We start from the raw sequence: 17,100 nt of genomic DNA on the forward strand, positions 1-17,100 counted from the left end.
ACAAATAAAGCAATATATAACATATAATAAATTTATAGCAAAAATATATGATGTATATATCTATATATATTTATTAAAAACATCTTTTTATTTGCAAAAGACGTACATTCGATGATAATTCATAATAAAATTTGCGTGCATATGATACAATCGACATTGAAGATAATTACACAAGAAAGAAACGCCGATAATAATCGAACAAAACTGCTAAGAAAAGCGTTAATGAGCATTAAGCATCGATAAATCTTGTTACAGAAATATAAAGATAAAGGTAGTGTGATGCTTTCTATTTTATTTTATTTTATTTTATTTTATTTTTTTTAAGAAAGTGATTAGACAAAATCTTACCAACTTTAGCCGGGCAATCAGATTCGCATGCGTCCCTAGATTCGAAATTATTTTTATTCCCACCGCAACCAGTATAATAGAATGGCATGCACCGATTCTCCGATTGATCAAAGTACCATCGAGATTGCTTCTCACCACAATTACCTTCGGCTCGCGGCAGCAAGCAACTATCTGTTAATCGCATTAATTATTATATCATGCAATATGGGATTCTCGTGTAGATTTCATTAACCATTTCATTTGTCATTTACTTCAATTTATATTTTTCTCAATCATAGAATTAATAAATTATATTAATTTTTCTTTCCTTACAGACATATAATATTGAAATTTTGGAAATATATTTGTAATACATACTTCTCAATTGAAATCATTATTTCAATTTTTATGTAAATCAATGATTAAAAATTATTGATTTAAAGTAAACAGCAAATGATTGATTAATTGCCATACTCTTTGGAAATACATATTCTTCAAATTCCTGAAAATGAAAATGTTTTTTCTTTCAATTTTTACTTTCTACTATAGAAAATTTGTATTTAAATACTGAATATTCACGTTAAATTGTTAAAAATTATAAATCAAAAGAGAAATTAAAATCTATTTCTTTTTTTTCTTAACAATAAATATCGACGCAATTATTCACTGAACACTAAAATCGAGAAAAATCGAGAAAAATTGAGAAAAATCGAGAAAAATCGAGAAAAATCGAAAAAACTCGTTTAGGCGATAAAAGCCATAGAATGATTATTCTCGAAACGAGAATCGCTTCTCGAAAGATAAAGTCGAACTATCGATTCGATCAATTTATCGTTCGTGCAATGGTGCAAGCGTGCAATTCCGACAAAAAGAGTGCTTTTTATTGTGAATAATACACGATTAAAAAATAATGCGTGATAACGATTGATTACAATTAATCGTGAGATAGAAATAATTGTGTATAGAACGAGATCTATCAAATTAACAGTGCTTTCATTAAACGTGCTTTGTTTGTTTTGTGATAGAATTGGGCACTTTCTATTCAGGATGAATATATAAAAAAAAGTAGAAATAAATCTCAAAAAATTGTAAGTATTTAATAATTTTCAATAATAATATAAAGTTAAAAATTAAAAATTTTATCTTTCAAAAAGTTAAAGTATCAATAAATGAAAATTTTTGAAGAATAATTCTGTAATTAGACTGATAATCCATTTGAAAATGAAAATTATTATTGGATAATCACTCACAACACAATATTCATTTGTAAAAAATACTCTTAAAAATTTTATTCTTAAATATATTTTTACATTTTTAAATAATAAATCCTGATATGTGCTTTTTTAAAAGTAACATAAATTAGATTTTGCCATTTGAAGGATATTATTTTTACATTGTATAAATTATTTTTTAAGTAAAATTATTTAAAATAATATAACATAGCAAACAACAAATTAAATATACATAAGTTTGATGTGCCCAATTCTGCTTTATGCCAAAAAATAGAGATATATAATAACAAACGAACCAACACCAACGACAACAATAAGAATTGTTTCTCGATTAAAACGATGTCCAATCGTTCCACCAACACCCACGAATAAGAAATTACTCTCTCTTTTTTTCTTTTTCTACAAATTGCGAGCGATTCAATTATTCAAAAAGCAGATAAGCTTTTGTTTCTTCAATTCCTTCCTTTAATTCCTTTCTTTGCTATTTTCCATGTTCTATTCATTTTCTTTTCCTTTTTTTTTTCTTTTGCCTTTTTTGACTTTTTCTAATACCTTTTACAGGGCAGCGCTGCTCACAGGCAGCACGCGTATGGAATCTATTCGTATTGCCTTTACAACCGCCGTAAACAAATTGGTTACACGTCTGACGCCCGGCGTCATAATACCAGCGTAACACAGAGCCCGGACAAGGGCCGGGATCTTTCTCCAAGCGGCATACGTCTGTCAGTTTTACTGTAAATAGTATGTATTTTCTACGATTACTTAGGGATTATTTCGTTATATTTGATATCTGATGATCAGTGCCAATTTTTGGTGCTTGGATATGGCGTTTGATGCCTGAATTATGTTTGCTGATATATCATGTTTAATGTAATTGAAAGTGAAGATTCTGATTGAAATGATATTTGCAAAGATACTAAGTCGCCAGAATTGGAAAATATTATATTTGTACATTATTACATGATTTCTTCTTTAATATATTATTTTTTTTAAGTTTTGTTGTTATGCGTTGTTTTAGTATCTTCTGCATTCTTTGTAAATAAGAAATATACGTTTAAATCATATTTTAATAAATAAATAAAAATTATTCATGATATTATTAATGGAAATTTTAAAATTTTAATAAACATTTCAATTTAATCGAATTCTTTTTCTGGCGATTTAGTTTTGATTATTCTTTTTTTTTTTTCTTTTTTCATCGATCCTTCATTGTTAACAATTTTATCAATAATCAAGAAAAATTCAATTTATTGTACGTGAAAAAAATAATTACATGCAGATTGATTTTCCTCAAAAATGATTAAAACAATTTTTACGATCTCCATCATATCCTTCTCGTGTTTGATAACAAAATATCAACTGCAAGAAAAATCGCTTAAAAATGAAAACAAAAGACAAATTGACAAAAAAAATTGCCACATATTTCGATTCGTTTACGAAGAAAAATAATCTGAAACACTATTAAATATATCTAGTAAAAACAAATAATATATTAAATAATTAATATATTATTATATAATAAAAATATGGTTTCAGGCAGAAAAACGAGCGTGATACGTGCGGATGTCGAATGAAAGAAATTGAAATGGATGAACATACCTCGTCTCCTTCCTGGTTGCAAGCATTGTTGATGACAAGCGATTTCCGTTGGGAAGTTATTATCATTTCCTTTGCATCCACCGTACAGGAATTGCTCGCAACCTTGTGATTCTGCATTGAAGTACCACCTGGTAAAGTTGCCCTCGCAGGGACCTGATTCTTTCGTTTGGTCGCAAGGATCTAATGAAATATAATAAAAAATGAAGATTAATATTGGTATTATAATTTAATCTAAATTTTTTCAAGAAATTTAAATTATATCTCATTATACTTTACTATCACAACAAAATTGATATTCATACAAAATCATACAAAATCATAAATCACAAAATCAAAATCACAAACTTCATATGAAGAACATATAAATAAATTGAAAAAAATTTTATCAATTATAAATTTTTATCAATTATAATATTATCAAAAATATTTTATAAATTTAAAAATTTTATTTATAAATTTTATTTAATATAAAAATTTAGTCAGAAAATAGACAAAATATTCCATTGAATAAAGTAAAGCGAAAACTCTGCAATTAATTTCAGAATAATTAAATAATAAAAAATATTGAAAGTAATAAAAAGTTGATTAATTTACCCAGATCATCAGGAGTGACACAAAGTTCCTCGCATTCTTCTCTGGTTTTAAATTTATTCGCATTACCAAGGCATCCACCATAGACAAACTGACCACACTGCTTTCTGCCAGAATCGTAATACCATGTAGGGAAATAGCCTTCACAAGGCCCAGAAATCTTTGGTAAGAAACAGGCATCTACGACATAATTCCAAAAATTAAATTTCATTATGTCTTACAATTAAAAAATTAAAAATTTAAAAAAGAAAAGGAAATTCAGATTTCGTTACCTAATAAAGAAAATTACTAAAAAAAATACATCAATTACTAAAATATAATTTGAATATCAAAATAATATTGAAAATAAAATAATATTAATTATAAAAAACTCTATAAATTTTTGAAACAATTAAATATTCATGTTTTATTTATACTACCTTTTCCTTTAGGCTGCACACACACTTCCTTGCATTCTTCCTGAGTCTTGAATCGATTGTCGTTACCTTCGCAGCCTCCATACCAAAATCTTGAGCATCCACCATATTCTGTGTCAAAATACCATTTAACAGTGAAGTCTCGACATGGTCCTCTATCTCTTTCCAATGCGCAAGCCGCTCCAGGAGTGGATGGAACTGAGAGACATCCCTCGAAATTCTCTCCTTGAGCTTCTTCCACGCCATCAGGACAACATCCATATTTGGAGGCATCGCAAGTGCATCCGGCAAAGTTCGGGCCCTTTGCTGGTGTTCTTCCATCTGAGCAGCATTTGAATTCCGTATTCTCGCAACCGCAGCCTGCAAATTCCCATAAGGAATATGCCGTTAATTATAAATTAAAAGTTGCTTTGCTATATGATGTATGTAAGTATCAACTTACACATTAGTGAATATGGATATTAAATGATATACTTACTTAAATTTGTTTGATTATATTATTTTCCATTTCAATTTTTATTTATATTTTGTTTACTTTTTGATTATTAATATAAATTAATAAAATTAATAATCATTTCAGTATGTATTTAATTTTTATCAATTTAATAAAACATTTTTATAAAAGATTTTATTTTAAAATATATCTAATATTATAATGATATGATCAATATGGATTATCATAATATTATTTATCATATTATTAAAAGCTAAATAAAAGTTCAATATTCTTCGTTACTTGGTGCATAATATATGAAACATTTTCGATACATTTTCAAAATTCTACCAAGCTTTGACCAAAATTAATATTAATTTTAATTTTAATTTTATACAATTACCTTGTCCATGGGGTCCTTTTGCAATGGTGACACCATCGGAACAACAACCAAATTGATATGTGTAACATGGACAACCATCGTAATTCGGTCCTGTGGCTGGCGTAAAACGATTTGGACAGCAACCATGGGGCGTGTATTTGCATCCGCAACCCTCGTTATTCGGTCCACGAGCAGCGGTACTATTATCGGGACAACACCCGAATCTCATGTATTGACATCCACAGCCATAGAAATCAGGACCACGAGCAGGAAGTATGTTATCCGGACAACATTTGTATTGTGTTGATAGACAACAACCCTCTCTATTGGGACCATGTGCAGGAGTAACACCATCTTCACAGCAACCATAACTGCTATTCTCACAGGGCATATGGCATCCATAATTATTGGGCCCAAGAGCTGATGAACATTAAATATTGAAGATTTTAATAAATTAAAGAAATTGGAATAATTATATTTTTCAATTTAAAAATATAAAATAATATTGAGTAAAAATAGATACTCATAGAATTTATTTTATAATAAATATTAGAAAATATTTTGATATATTATAATATTTTATCTTAGAAAATTACGAACCTGGTGATACTCCATCGGGACAACATCCAAAGTACGATATAGTACAGTTCTCCGCATTAATAATACCACATCCCTCAAAATTGGCGCCAATTGCAGTGGAAATACCATCCGGACAACATCCATAGGTGGAATTCGAACAATCTTCCTGCACAGTAGTTGTTTCATATTCTTCAGTAAGTGGAGTGATAGAAGTGATCTCCTCCTCGCAACCTTCACTGTCCGGTCCAGAAGCAGGTTTTATTCCATCAGGACAACAACCGAATTTAGTGTTATTGCAACATCCCATGTTATTTTCTCCACTAGCGGGTGTCTCGTTATCCGGACAGCATCCAAATTCTGTCTCGTTGCAAAGTTTCTTGCATCCTTCGAAATCATTGCCTTCAGCAGCGGTAATTCCATCTGGACAACAACCGAACAATGTTTCATCGCAGAGAGATTCAGGACAGCCTTTGTTCTCTGGACCAATAGCTGGTGATACTCCATCAGGACAGCAACCGTGTTTAGTCTCATTGCAAGTCTGAGCCATAGGACATCCTTGGCCGAATGGTCCTAGCGCTGCAGTAATTCCATCGTAACAGCAACCAAACGGCATGGTTTTGCAGGTCTTTTTCTTCTTAGGCACCTTGCAAACGCGATGTTTGCGTGTGACTTCTTCCGGAGCGAGTGTTGTCCAGAATTCAGTTACGTGTGTTTTCTCAGTTACTTCGATCTCTTCTTCATCAGTAACCGGTGTCAATCCGGAAACGGTTGACTCTGTCACTCCAGAAACAGTTGTTTCACCACTCTCAGTTGTACCAGACTCTGTAGTTTCAGCCGATTCAGTAGTCTCGCCAGAAATCGTCGTTCCTTCTGTCGTTGTTGCACCAGATTCAGTAGTTTCACCAGATACAGTAGTTTCTGTCGGACCAGATTCTGTAGTTGTCGCTCCAGATTCCGTTGATTCAGTAACTTCCGTTGATACTGATTCAGTTGTTGCTCCAGATTCTGTAGTGACTCCAGGTTCTGTTGTACCTTCAAATTCTGTTGTGGCTCTAGATTCTGTTGTACCTTCAGATTCTGTTGTAGCTTCAGATTCTGTTGACTCTGTAACTTCAGTTGACATAGATTCTGTTGTAGCTCCAGATTCTGTTGTAATTTCAGATTCTGTTGTAGCTGCAGATTCTGTTGTAGCTGCAGATTCTGTTGTAGCTCCAGATTCTGTTGTAGCTCCAGATTCTGTTGTAGCTCCAGATTCTATTGTAGTTCCAGATTCTGTTGTAGCTCCAAATTCTGTTGTAGCTTCAGATTCTGCTATGGCTCCAGATTCTGTTGTGACTCCAGATTCTGTTGTAACTCCAGATTCTGTACTTTCTTCTGTCGCTTTTGATTCTGTCGAAATTGTTGGTTCTGTGGATCCTGATTCAGTAGTTTCCTCAGTGGCACTTGTTTCTGTAGTCTTATCTGTGTCATCAGGTTTTATATCTGTTGATACAGATTCTTCAGTCATCTCTTGTTCCGTAACTGTGCTTTCAATTTCCGATGAAAAGGTTGTTGGACCTGATTCAGTGGATTCTGACGGTCCAGTATCTTCAGTCTCCATAGATTCTGTCATTGATGTGGCTTCAGTTGCTCCGCTCTCAGAAGAAACTGTTGTTGCTTCGGTTGCGCCTGATTCGGTTGTTATATCTGTTTCTATATTAAATAATATTGCAAAATTACATTGATAATTGTTATATTTTTTAAAATGAAATATTTTTTATGAAATTCTTATTGTTAAATTCGTTTCAAATTCACGATAAGTTTTTAATAATATTATGAAATTAAAAAATCATATGAAAATTGCGATTTAACTTTAATATCTTTAATATCTTTAATCTACAACGTTTCCAAAAATAAAATTAAATAAACTCACGTCCAGATGCCAGACTTTCTTGCGTCATCGATTCCACAGACGATTCATCAGTGGAATCCATGGTGGATCCCTCGACAGTCTCCTCGGTAACATCAGTTTCCGTGATTCCAGATTCTGTCGTAAACAATTCGTTTTCTTCTGTGATTTCACTGGTTCCACTTCCTTCGAATGTTGATTCGAATTCCGATGTATAAGTATAGAAGAATGTATCGGTGAAATCTGTTCCGCTTCCTTCACCATTTTCCATTTCTCTAGGAGATATATCGCCTCGAGTGGCACCATCATCGTTAAGCATTAAATCGTCCATATCGTTTCCAGTAGAATCGTCTGTGTTTGGTGAACTTAGGGGAGTTGCCTCGGTGAGATCTGACATTTTGCTGGATTTATCCTATAAAGTAAATAAGTACCGTGATTTAAATTTAAAAATTTAATTACAAAAATAAACTTAGAGAAAATATATTAAAAAAGAAAATTAAAAAATTTATTAGAAATTTTAGAAATTAATTTTAAAATTTAATTAAGAAATAATAATCAATTTTAAGGAATAGAAGAGATTAATTTCTGCATCTAGGAAGATGAAATGTAATATTAAGAGAAAATGTTATGGGACTAGGTATTTGATTAATTACAAATGAGTTTCACTTACGCTAAGTGCAAGACTAGATGAGACAGTCACAAAGTCTTCATCCTCATACACTTCACATTCATCATCCTCCTCGGTAAGATCTTTGATCTTATCTGGTTGCACTGGTATCACTTCATCTAGAAACAGTGATGATTTGAATTAAAAAAAAATTGAGATAAATATAAATTCCAATATCTGTTTTCAATAATTGTCAATATCTGTTTTCAATAATATCTGTTTTCAATAATTGTTTTTAATTTAGAGATAGAATTTCTGAATATATAATAAATTTTGATTTTAATAAAAATTTTTGGAACGTAAATAGTTATTATATACTATTTCTTTTGTCATTCCATAGAATATTAATAGAAAATTAATTTGTGCAAAAATATTTTAATTTAATATATATTTAAATGCAATATGATAAAAAATTTTATAATTTATTATTAACAGAATAATGAAGTGCGAAATTATTGCAATCAATAGATGAACACAAACTAAAATAATTTTGTATAATTGGTTTCATTTTGCTTTCAGGGACATATTTTAAACATTCATATTCTATTCCTAAAAATATATATAATCTTATTGATTTTGAGATTTATTATATAACATATAATAACAATCTAACTAGATTTGAAGATTTCTCTTTATAGGAAAATACAAAATTATTTGTTTTATCATTTAATGTTTATCGTTTTTTATTTTAATTTTTTACTAAGATTAAACAATTTCAGATTTAAGAATTTTTCTAAATCCAAAAATAAATAAATTTTCAAATAAATTATTACAAGATTAAAGGATAAAAATAAAAGTAAAAGAAAAAAATGAATTATTTAAACACCAAGAAATTGATGCAAAAAATTGAAGTCGAAATTCTTTAATCGGATCTCTAAGTCAATTTTCGCAAAATATGGAATTGTCATAGAAGATACCTGATTCGCATGGTTGATTGTTGCAATTTTCTACGGAGAATATAATCGTGTTGATGCCACAGTTTGGCACTGTCATGTTGGCCTTCATGCAAATCACCTTGCGGTTCATCGTGCCACCGCCGCATGGTTTCGAACACTGGAACACGGTAAGGTGATTAATGGAAGAAATTTGAGGCGGACGCCTTCTTGTTAGGCTCGCTACAAAGCCGTCGAAGATATTGAATTTCTTTGGCGACCGAAGGAGAACAGGACGCGATATATTTCTCGCGAATACCTCACGTTGGTAACGAGATTTTTCTAAGAAAATTATCCCCTAGTGCTAGAATTGGATATTTCAATTGCTTGAATAGAAAATTTTCAAATTACAAAGAGAATGCGGATATTTATATATAGTAATGAAAATGTTGAATTATAAAAATGTTGAAGTATAAAAATTTATGGAATATGCTTGTATGGAATACAAAAAAATGCAAAATATCCAAAGTATAATATTCATTATGGTATTAAAAAAAATGAAATTAATTTCAAACATTTTGATACAAAAATACATAATTAATTGATATTAATAAGAAAGATTATTTAATTCTCAACGGTACTCAAGGATAGTGTTAATTAAAATCATAAAATCAAGGAAATTATGTAAAAAATGAGTGCTGGTAAAATTTCATATAGAATGAAATTCCTGGAATTTTAGTATTAAATGAGTATCATAAAATTATATATGATTGATATATCTTTTTAATTAAAATCTTTTACTTTATTTGTAACTATAAGAGATTGCAGGATTTATTAGTTCAATGAATTTTATTTTTATTTTTATGAATGAAATTTTATGTATTCTCGAAACCATCTTTGAAATCATTGAATGGAATCATTAAAAATCATTGAAAAGAGAAAAAATTCCACAGAAACTTGAAGTTTATTTCAAAATGAATATATGCATTACCTTGCTCCATGGGCCAGCAAACCATTCTCCTTTGCACTCCTCTTCGGCTGTGCAATTTTTCGTGTCGTTGAATCTCTTGGCCAGGTCGCATTTTTCGTCTGGCACTTTCGTCACCGTTTCACCTTCGAACGTACCACAGAACACCTTGCGTGTCTGCACACCTGACCCACATTTCGCTGAACACTATGGCACCAAAGTAATTGTATGTCAAATGTCACGTGAACGTATTAAATACGACAAAACTTTTTCATAAAAAAAATATTATAAATTACATTTTTAAAATCGATAATTCTTTCTGATAGAAAATTTATTATATCAAATTCTGTCATTATTATTTTCTATCTTCTATCTTCTTTGAGACAAATATATCCTGCGCTTTTTATGTTAAATTTAATTTCTTTTTTAATTATCTGCTTAATAATAACAATATAATAGAAAGGAAATTTTACAAACTTTTGATATAAAATTATTAGTTCGTTCAAAAATTTGGGATCAAAAATCACGGGATTAAAAATACAATGAAATCCAAAATGACTGTGTATACTAACGATAACACTCGTACTGAACACGTGTGCAAAAGAAAAGCCGGATATGTGGAAAATTCTTTTTCATCTTTCACATTTCTTGGAAAAGTTCATGACGCGTACTGTCACTCGTACAGAATGTGTCAAACTATAGAAGAAAATTTTATAAATTATCATTTTATAATTTTTCAATTGACTTGTATTGTTAATTAATAAATTATCGAGCAAGAGGGTACAATTGCTGAATTTCAATTGCTAATATTCTAACAATATAATAATAAACTTACGTCGCTCCATTGAGAAGCGAACCAGAGAACCTCGCATTCCTTTTTACTCTCGCAATCTCGCGTCAATTCAGGCTTTTCGACGTTGCATTTTTCATCCGGATAAACGGTTCCATCTTGAGTGGCGCAGTATGTGGTCCTGGTTTCTTGGCTAAGTCCACATTTGTCGTCGCACTGGGGAAAAGTGATCAAAGTTGTCGAGCAATAATCGTAAAGAGAGAACGAATTCGTGACACGAGAAAGAATATAGGACACTATTTTCATTTACATGCTTTTGTACTATCGCTTGCCGAAAATATATTCGTATAGAAGCTTTTATTTTCTCCTATATTTTAAATGGAATGACACCACGAGAGAGAGGTTTAGGCGGTATCGCGTGAAAAATTGCGGGCTTACTCCACTCCAATCCGACGTGACCCAGTCGAGGCCGGCGCAAGGTCTCAATTCGCAAGGTTTCTCACGCTCTGGAACGTCTCCCTCGCATGCCTGATCCTCCAGCACTTGAATCTTCCCGTCCACCTTCGTGTAACACGTCACTCTTCTGGTTTGCTTGCCCGGTCCGCACAAATGATCACACTGTGTAATAAGAAGATACAAAAAAATTGTTATTTTATCCCTAAAATCTACCATTATTAGTTTATTAATATAATTATAATTATTTTGTATTCTATATATGATGTTAAATAATTTCTTAATACTTTGAATGGTTATATATATGTCCAAATTATATATACATCAAAAGATTCGTACCCATTCTGAAAAGCTTCTTCAATAATGAATCGTGATACATTCACATTTAAGATTGAGAAAAATTTTATATTCCAAAAGTATAATTAAATATAATTAATTATTAAAAGGAAAATAAAATTGAAACGTAAAAACTTTTAAATTTTAAAATATCAAAAAGTATTTATTCAAAAAATTCGTACCGGTTTCCAGGGTCCCACATGGAATTGCGGGCACGGTACATCCTTGTTACATTCCTGATTGGTCGGACCTTTTGGTCCTACCTTCTCCAAACACTGACTATCGTCCACCAATGTGGGAATTCCACCGGAGATGACCTGCTCGCATTTGATCTCTCTGCTCTGCTCACCTCCTTTGCCGCAGTGCTTGTTGCAGGGGCCCCATTCGCCCTCCACCCACACAGGTGGACACGGGTCCACGTTACATGCCTCTGTGTCAGCTGGTTCCAACTGCGGATCGCAAAGGCTCTCATCCACCGGTTGGTTATCCCTTCTTCGTACGCAGGCCACGCGTCTCGATTGATAACCTTTGAAAAAGAATTATTCTAGGTAAGTGAAACTAATAGTTATCTTGTAAATGATTGCAATTATTTCCGTGAAGGGATATTTGAAATAATTTTACTACCTTTTCGATCATAATTCATAAGTAATTAAAGAATTGTTATTTTTGAAAGATCTAGGTACCAATCTAAGCGAAAATATTAAATATCTATATAACTCATTGTATTATTATTCATTGAAATTAAATATGTGTTATTCCAAAGCCAAAATTATTATCGTTGCATAAAAAGGAAAATTATAAGAAAATTTATAAATGAATTACATACAAATTATATAAAAATAAAATTATATTATTGATTTGATAATTGACAAAAAAATGTTCTAACAAGCAACTTAAAAAAAAAATTCATTCTCAGAATTAGAAAACAAAATCATCATCAAATCGATATTTGAATTTTTTAAAAATGAACAACTTTCGCTCTTAACCACTGACTCGATGATCCAACGTACGATGAACGGAACATTGAATGATCCGTTTAGAGGTGCATTAAATGGAAAGCATATTAATTAATAAATTTTCATCAAACCTGGAGCATCTGTACCTTCCGTAAATTGCTGGATCAAATTTAGAGAACATCGATAGAACCGTATAAACAACGGCTATCCGATTATTGATTACATTCACCGTGTATTTAGCTGTAACGGTATCAATTTTGGAAATACTACCTCCACCGCAAGTCGCGCTACAGCTGGAAAATTCGTCGGTTATCCACGTATAACTATCCGCGTCTGTTTGCTGGGAAACCCTCTTCGGCACGCTATACTCGTAGTGAACCCCAACGTTGTGATCTTGATAAAGGAGCTGTCAAAAACAATTACGCGAATTATTCTTCTTCTTGAAGCGATAATCATCGAATTATAAAGAAATTGTACGGACACTTTGCAATCGAGGAATGGATTATTTGGATTTGTGAAGATAATTTTTAGATTGATATTTTCTTATAATTATTTTTTTGTTAAACTTTATAATTATTGTTTTGTTATTTCAACAGGATTTGCACGATGATCGACGATTGGACATTATTTATTTTATTTGAAAGGAGAAAATCTTTTTAAATATGTTAAAATAAAGTAAAATGTCCTTTGAATTCAACTTCTCATTCGCTTTACTGGAATAAATAAAAAATTGAAATACAGATTCATTATTACTGTATTATAATTTAAGGTAATTATTTATCATTTATAAAAAGCTAATTTATTCTAATAAATTGCCTGTTAATAAAAAAAAAAAATTTCTTACTTAGTGATTTTTATATAATGCTAGAAAAAAGTGGTCTGACTGTATAACATTGTAATTTGCTATTTAAGAGCGATGCAGCCACTCACCACCACGTAAATTGACTCATTCGTCGGTCCCAAGGCGGTAATGGTATCGGGTGCTGAGAAACCTTGCGGATCTCTCGAATAATGGAATATAGTCCCGGCGAATTTCAAGCTTCGCGGGAAATCTATCCTCCAGTTTCCATTTAGATAATAATGGCCCGAAGTGTTTCTAATAGCTGCCGGTATAAAACGTGTTAAAACGTGGCGGCTCTCATCAACGTTTAATCACGCGGTATAATGGTAATTATGGATCATTACGATATTCAAAGTTTACTCACCTAAATAATTGTTCGAGGGTTCGATCTCCTTTATCACAACGTTCGTTGCTCCTTTGGGAATCAATATGATATCGATGTATCCTGGATGATATTTAATAAAGGAAAAAAAAAAGGTAATTTTGTGATTAATTTTACAATATATTCTTAATTACAATAATCTTTTTTTCCGTTTTTTAAAATATATCTTATTCTAATTTTTAATTGAATAAAAGTTTAATTGATATCTTATTTCAATATAGATTATCATTTAACGAAATTTAATAAAAAAATAATTGCAGAAACATGTAACAAAATCTAAATCAAATTTGATCTATTGCAAGACGAGAAACATACAATCACCTAATTATCCACGAAGAAAAAGTAAAATAAATACTTTTATTTACCCGCTTGAAGATCATCCGTATCAAACAAACCGGAAACGGTATTACAATTAGACCCATCTCCTCCACATTCCCTGCAAGCATCCTCCTTCACCTCGCTTCCAAGCATCATGTCACATCCAACAGGCTAATCAATCAAACAACAATTACACATTAACGCACTTATTAATATTTTTATTGCAAATTATAATTATACCTACCGATTAATAACGAATAATTTAATTTTTACTCGATTGGCCACACGATTCAATTCAAAGAGGAACGGACAATGGTCTCGATCATTGGTGAATCATGGATCGTTTAACTCACCATGCATTTGCCTCCGACACAGACGTCGTTCTTCTCCACCTCGCATGGCGTCCCGTCTATCACCATCAGCTTGTGTCTGTAGAAGAAACGCTCGCCTCGTGGCATGCAATTCAATTCGCACTTGTTCGGCCCGCCCGTGTACGGAATCCAACTGCGAATGATTTTGCACGATTAGTCTCGCTGTTGTTCACCGGAGAAGATCCACGGAGAGATCGATCGCCATCGATCTCTTCTCGATAACTGGCCGATCTCCCCTTTCCGGTGATGTTTCGAAAAGTTTAACAAATATTTAATGGATCGTTTGTAGAGTGAAATTAAATTTTGTTGTCGTTTCATCGGATAAAAAAAACGATACGATCGCATAATTTTGATTAATTCGAGTCGATTATCGTCTTTTGCATGGAAGCAGCGTATAATATAACATTTATGAAGGCTAATTGCGATGACTGTCTTAGCGTTCAATGAATTGATTCGAATTTATTTTGCGATCTTAACAATCGAACAATCTTTTAATTATTTTACTCTTCGAAAAAATAAACAAAAGAATATTCGTACTTTGGTATCCTTAAAGTAACAAAGATATACATTTTAAAAGATATTAAAAGAATATTTCAATTTTTCGATAAAAATTCAAGTATCAACGACACGTACGAAACTCGGACACGAAGATCTCGCGTCGGATACGAATTAAAACGAGGATAGATTTCAATTTCGAATTAGATCTCGTGACGTGAAAAGGTCACGATCTTCCATCGTCAAACATGACGTCGACGATAAATCAGATTCCCGGTATCGGTATCGGGATTTCGAAAACGATTTCCACCGATACGCTGTGACAGAACACGTCACAGGGATCGTTTTCGATTATACTCACTCGTAGTAAATTCCCTCGAATGGCACGCTGTTAAATTCCGCGCACTGCTCCGCGCGGAAGTCCTTCGCCTCGCCTGGACATTCCTGGACAAAGGAACGGAAGGAAGAGTGTTAATAAATTATCTTTGGACGCGTGCAGTTTTATTTCATGATTCTATAAGGGAGGAAAATTATTTTTTTTATCCGTGAAAGTTAAAGTATAATTAATTTTTGGGATCGAGAAATTGAAGCCAATGATTTTGATACAATTTTTAATACATTTTATCTTGAAATTGATAATAATTGATAATAAAAACTTGTAATTAGATTCGATCTAATTGAAAATGCAAGCAAAAAATCGATATTTAATTTGTGAATTAAATTTTGCACAGAAGCTTATTGAAGTTAATTATAAAGCTCAAGTAAGTAATTGAAGTATTAGTGAGATATTAGAGAATATTAGTTGAATACTTAAAATCGAAATATTGATAATCAGAAGGAACAAGTTCCATTTAGAAAATGGAAGATGGAAATCGATGATGAATCACTAGATTAACAAAGGGAAAAACTTCCGGTTACAAATGGCCATGCTTTCACGTTGTTTTCCTGTTCTTCTATTCTCCTACCCATGAAACTGCAGTTCTACGAGAATTTCATAAATATTGTAACAAATCAGGGGGAGGAATCTTCTTCGTGAAGAAATATGCGAGGGATAAAAATGAAGATTGAAAAATGTGCTTGGTCACATTGTAAACTAGTATATCAAACACAAACGTTTTATTTTTTTTTTTTTTTTTTACAATTACTGCGTTCAATTTTGAAATACTTTCTCCTATAAATACTCCAGAAAAAAACAAATCCAAGACCAGTCCATAAACGTCACGTAGAAAATTATTACCATCAAATTAATCATATATAATCCTCCAAATCCCAAGCTCTCAACAATACAGAAGAACAAGAAAGAAAATCTCAATACTCCCCTTCAACAACAATTCAAACAAACAACACCATCATTCCAACGACCCTCGATGATATCATCGAGACACAACTCTAAATTTCCCCTCCAGAACGACCCTCCTCCCTCCACGTACACCATACACACTATCTCCGCCATCATAGAAAAATTAGATGGTTCGAGACTAACACGGCTACAAGAGTATACGATACGTAGAAGTTGTCCAGGTAATACCGATAAATCGAGGTGATGTAAAAAAAAAAAAAAAAAAAAAAAGATATCCCTGTGGAACTGGTACAGCACGCACGAGGATACCTCCTCGTGGAGGATTTATGACGAGGGGTTCCTTGGAACCTCTCGTGGTAAGGGGTGGGGTCCATCGGGTGAAACCAGGTTCGTTCGGTGACCGCAAAGGAAAAAAAAATCTCGATCGCGAAACCCGCGAGCCCGAAACGATGTCAAAGATCCCACGACCCTAGTCTGATTTATGACGAACCGTTTCCTCTCTCTCTCTCTACCGATTGACCTTGAATTCGCGTCACAATCGTTCACGATGCCTCACGTGGCACAGTTTTGAAAAGAAAGCTGCGCGTATTCTCGTCGATCGAATGGGAGAATGCGAGCCTTGGTGAGGGATCTGTTTCTTCTTCTTGAAAATTGATGTTATATAGGTTGTTTATATAGGTTTATACAGGCGAAAGGAGGAAAAAATTTTTTTTTTCTGAAAAAAAGATTTGTTTTTTGATTTGGAGATACACTGTTTCGAGTATGTAATTTATTGATTTTTGGAAGAACTTTGAAAAATTCTATGTAAGAGAATTGATGGCAAGAATTGTTAAATTTATCACGTTACACTTGGCAAAAGTGTAAATGGGATTTTACTAGTGAAATTATCAATGAATAAAGCTACA

General features: G+C 32.2%; 1 protein-coding gene and 1 long non-coding RNA gene across 8 annotated transcripts in view; one reads left to right on the forward strand and one right to left on the reverse strand.

Moving 5' to 3' along the window:
* LOC122715174 (papilin) overlaps positions 1-17,100 on the reverse strand; it is a 139,042-nt gene that overhangs the window by 8,196 nt on the left and 113,746 nt on the right. For 4 of the 7 annotated variants that reach the window (XM_043937125.1, XM_043937126.1, XM_043937130.1 and 1 more), the window contains exons 5-24: positions 15,257-15,339; positions 14,383-14,533; positions 14,077-14,200; positions 13,694-13,774; positions 13,419-13,591; positions 12,759-12,894; positions 11,715-12,058; positions 11,182-11,361; positions 10,789-10,959; positions 9,978-10,160; positions 9,032-9,167; positions 8,118-8,233; positions 7,472-7,859; positions 5,581-7,251; positions 5,002-5,400; positions 4,169-4,525; positions 3,753-3,929; positions 3,159-3,338; positions 2,112-2,291; positions 349-519 (exon numbers count right to left, since the gene is read on the reverse strand). In XM_043937125.1, coding sequence (XP_043793060.1) covers positions 349-519; positions 2,112-2,291; positions 3,159-3,338; positions 3,753-3,929; positions 4,169-4,525; positions 5,002-5,400; positions 5,581-7,251; positions 7,472-7,859; positions 8,118-8,233; positions 9,032-9,167; positions 9,978-10,160; positions 10,789-10,959; positions 11,182-11,361; positions 11,715-12,058; positions 12,759-12,894; positions 13,419-13,591; positions 13,694-13,774; positions 14,077-14,200; positions 14,383-14,533; positions 15,257-15,339 — 5,401 coding nt within the window. The remainder of the gene's footprint in view (positions 1-348; positions 520-2,111; positions 2,292-3,158; positions 3,339-3,752; positions 3,930-4,168; positions 4,526-5,001; positions 5,401-5,580; positions 7,252-7,471; positions 7,860-8,117; positions 8,234-9,031; positions 9,168-9,977; positions 10,161-10,788; positions 10,960-11,181; positions 11,362-11,714; positions 12,059-12,758; positions 12,895-13,418; positions 13,592-13,693; positions 13,775-14,076; positions 14,201-14,382; positions 14,534-15,256; positions 15,340-17,100) is intronic. The other 3 variants (XM_043937128.1, XM_043937127.1, XM_043937129.1) reach the window with 3 other exon arrangements.
* Positions 1,001-3,222, forward strand: LOC122715175. The gene is made up of 3 exons (XR_006346799.1): positions 1,001-1,415; positions 2,121-2,300; positions 3,096-3,222. It is a non-coding gene; the product is annotated as an uncharacterized LOC122715175 (long non-coding RNA).

This window comes from Apis laboriosa, unplaced genomic scaffold, assembly GCF_014066325.1.
Source record: "Apis laboriosa isolate Shangri-la unplaced genomic scaffold, ASM1406632v1 scaffold34_cov151, whole genome shotgun sequence".
In the NCBI taxonomy this organism is placed as follows: Eukaryota; Metazoa; Arthropoda; class Insecta; order Hymenoptera; family Apidae; genus Apis; species Apis laboriosa.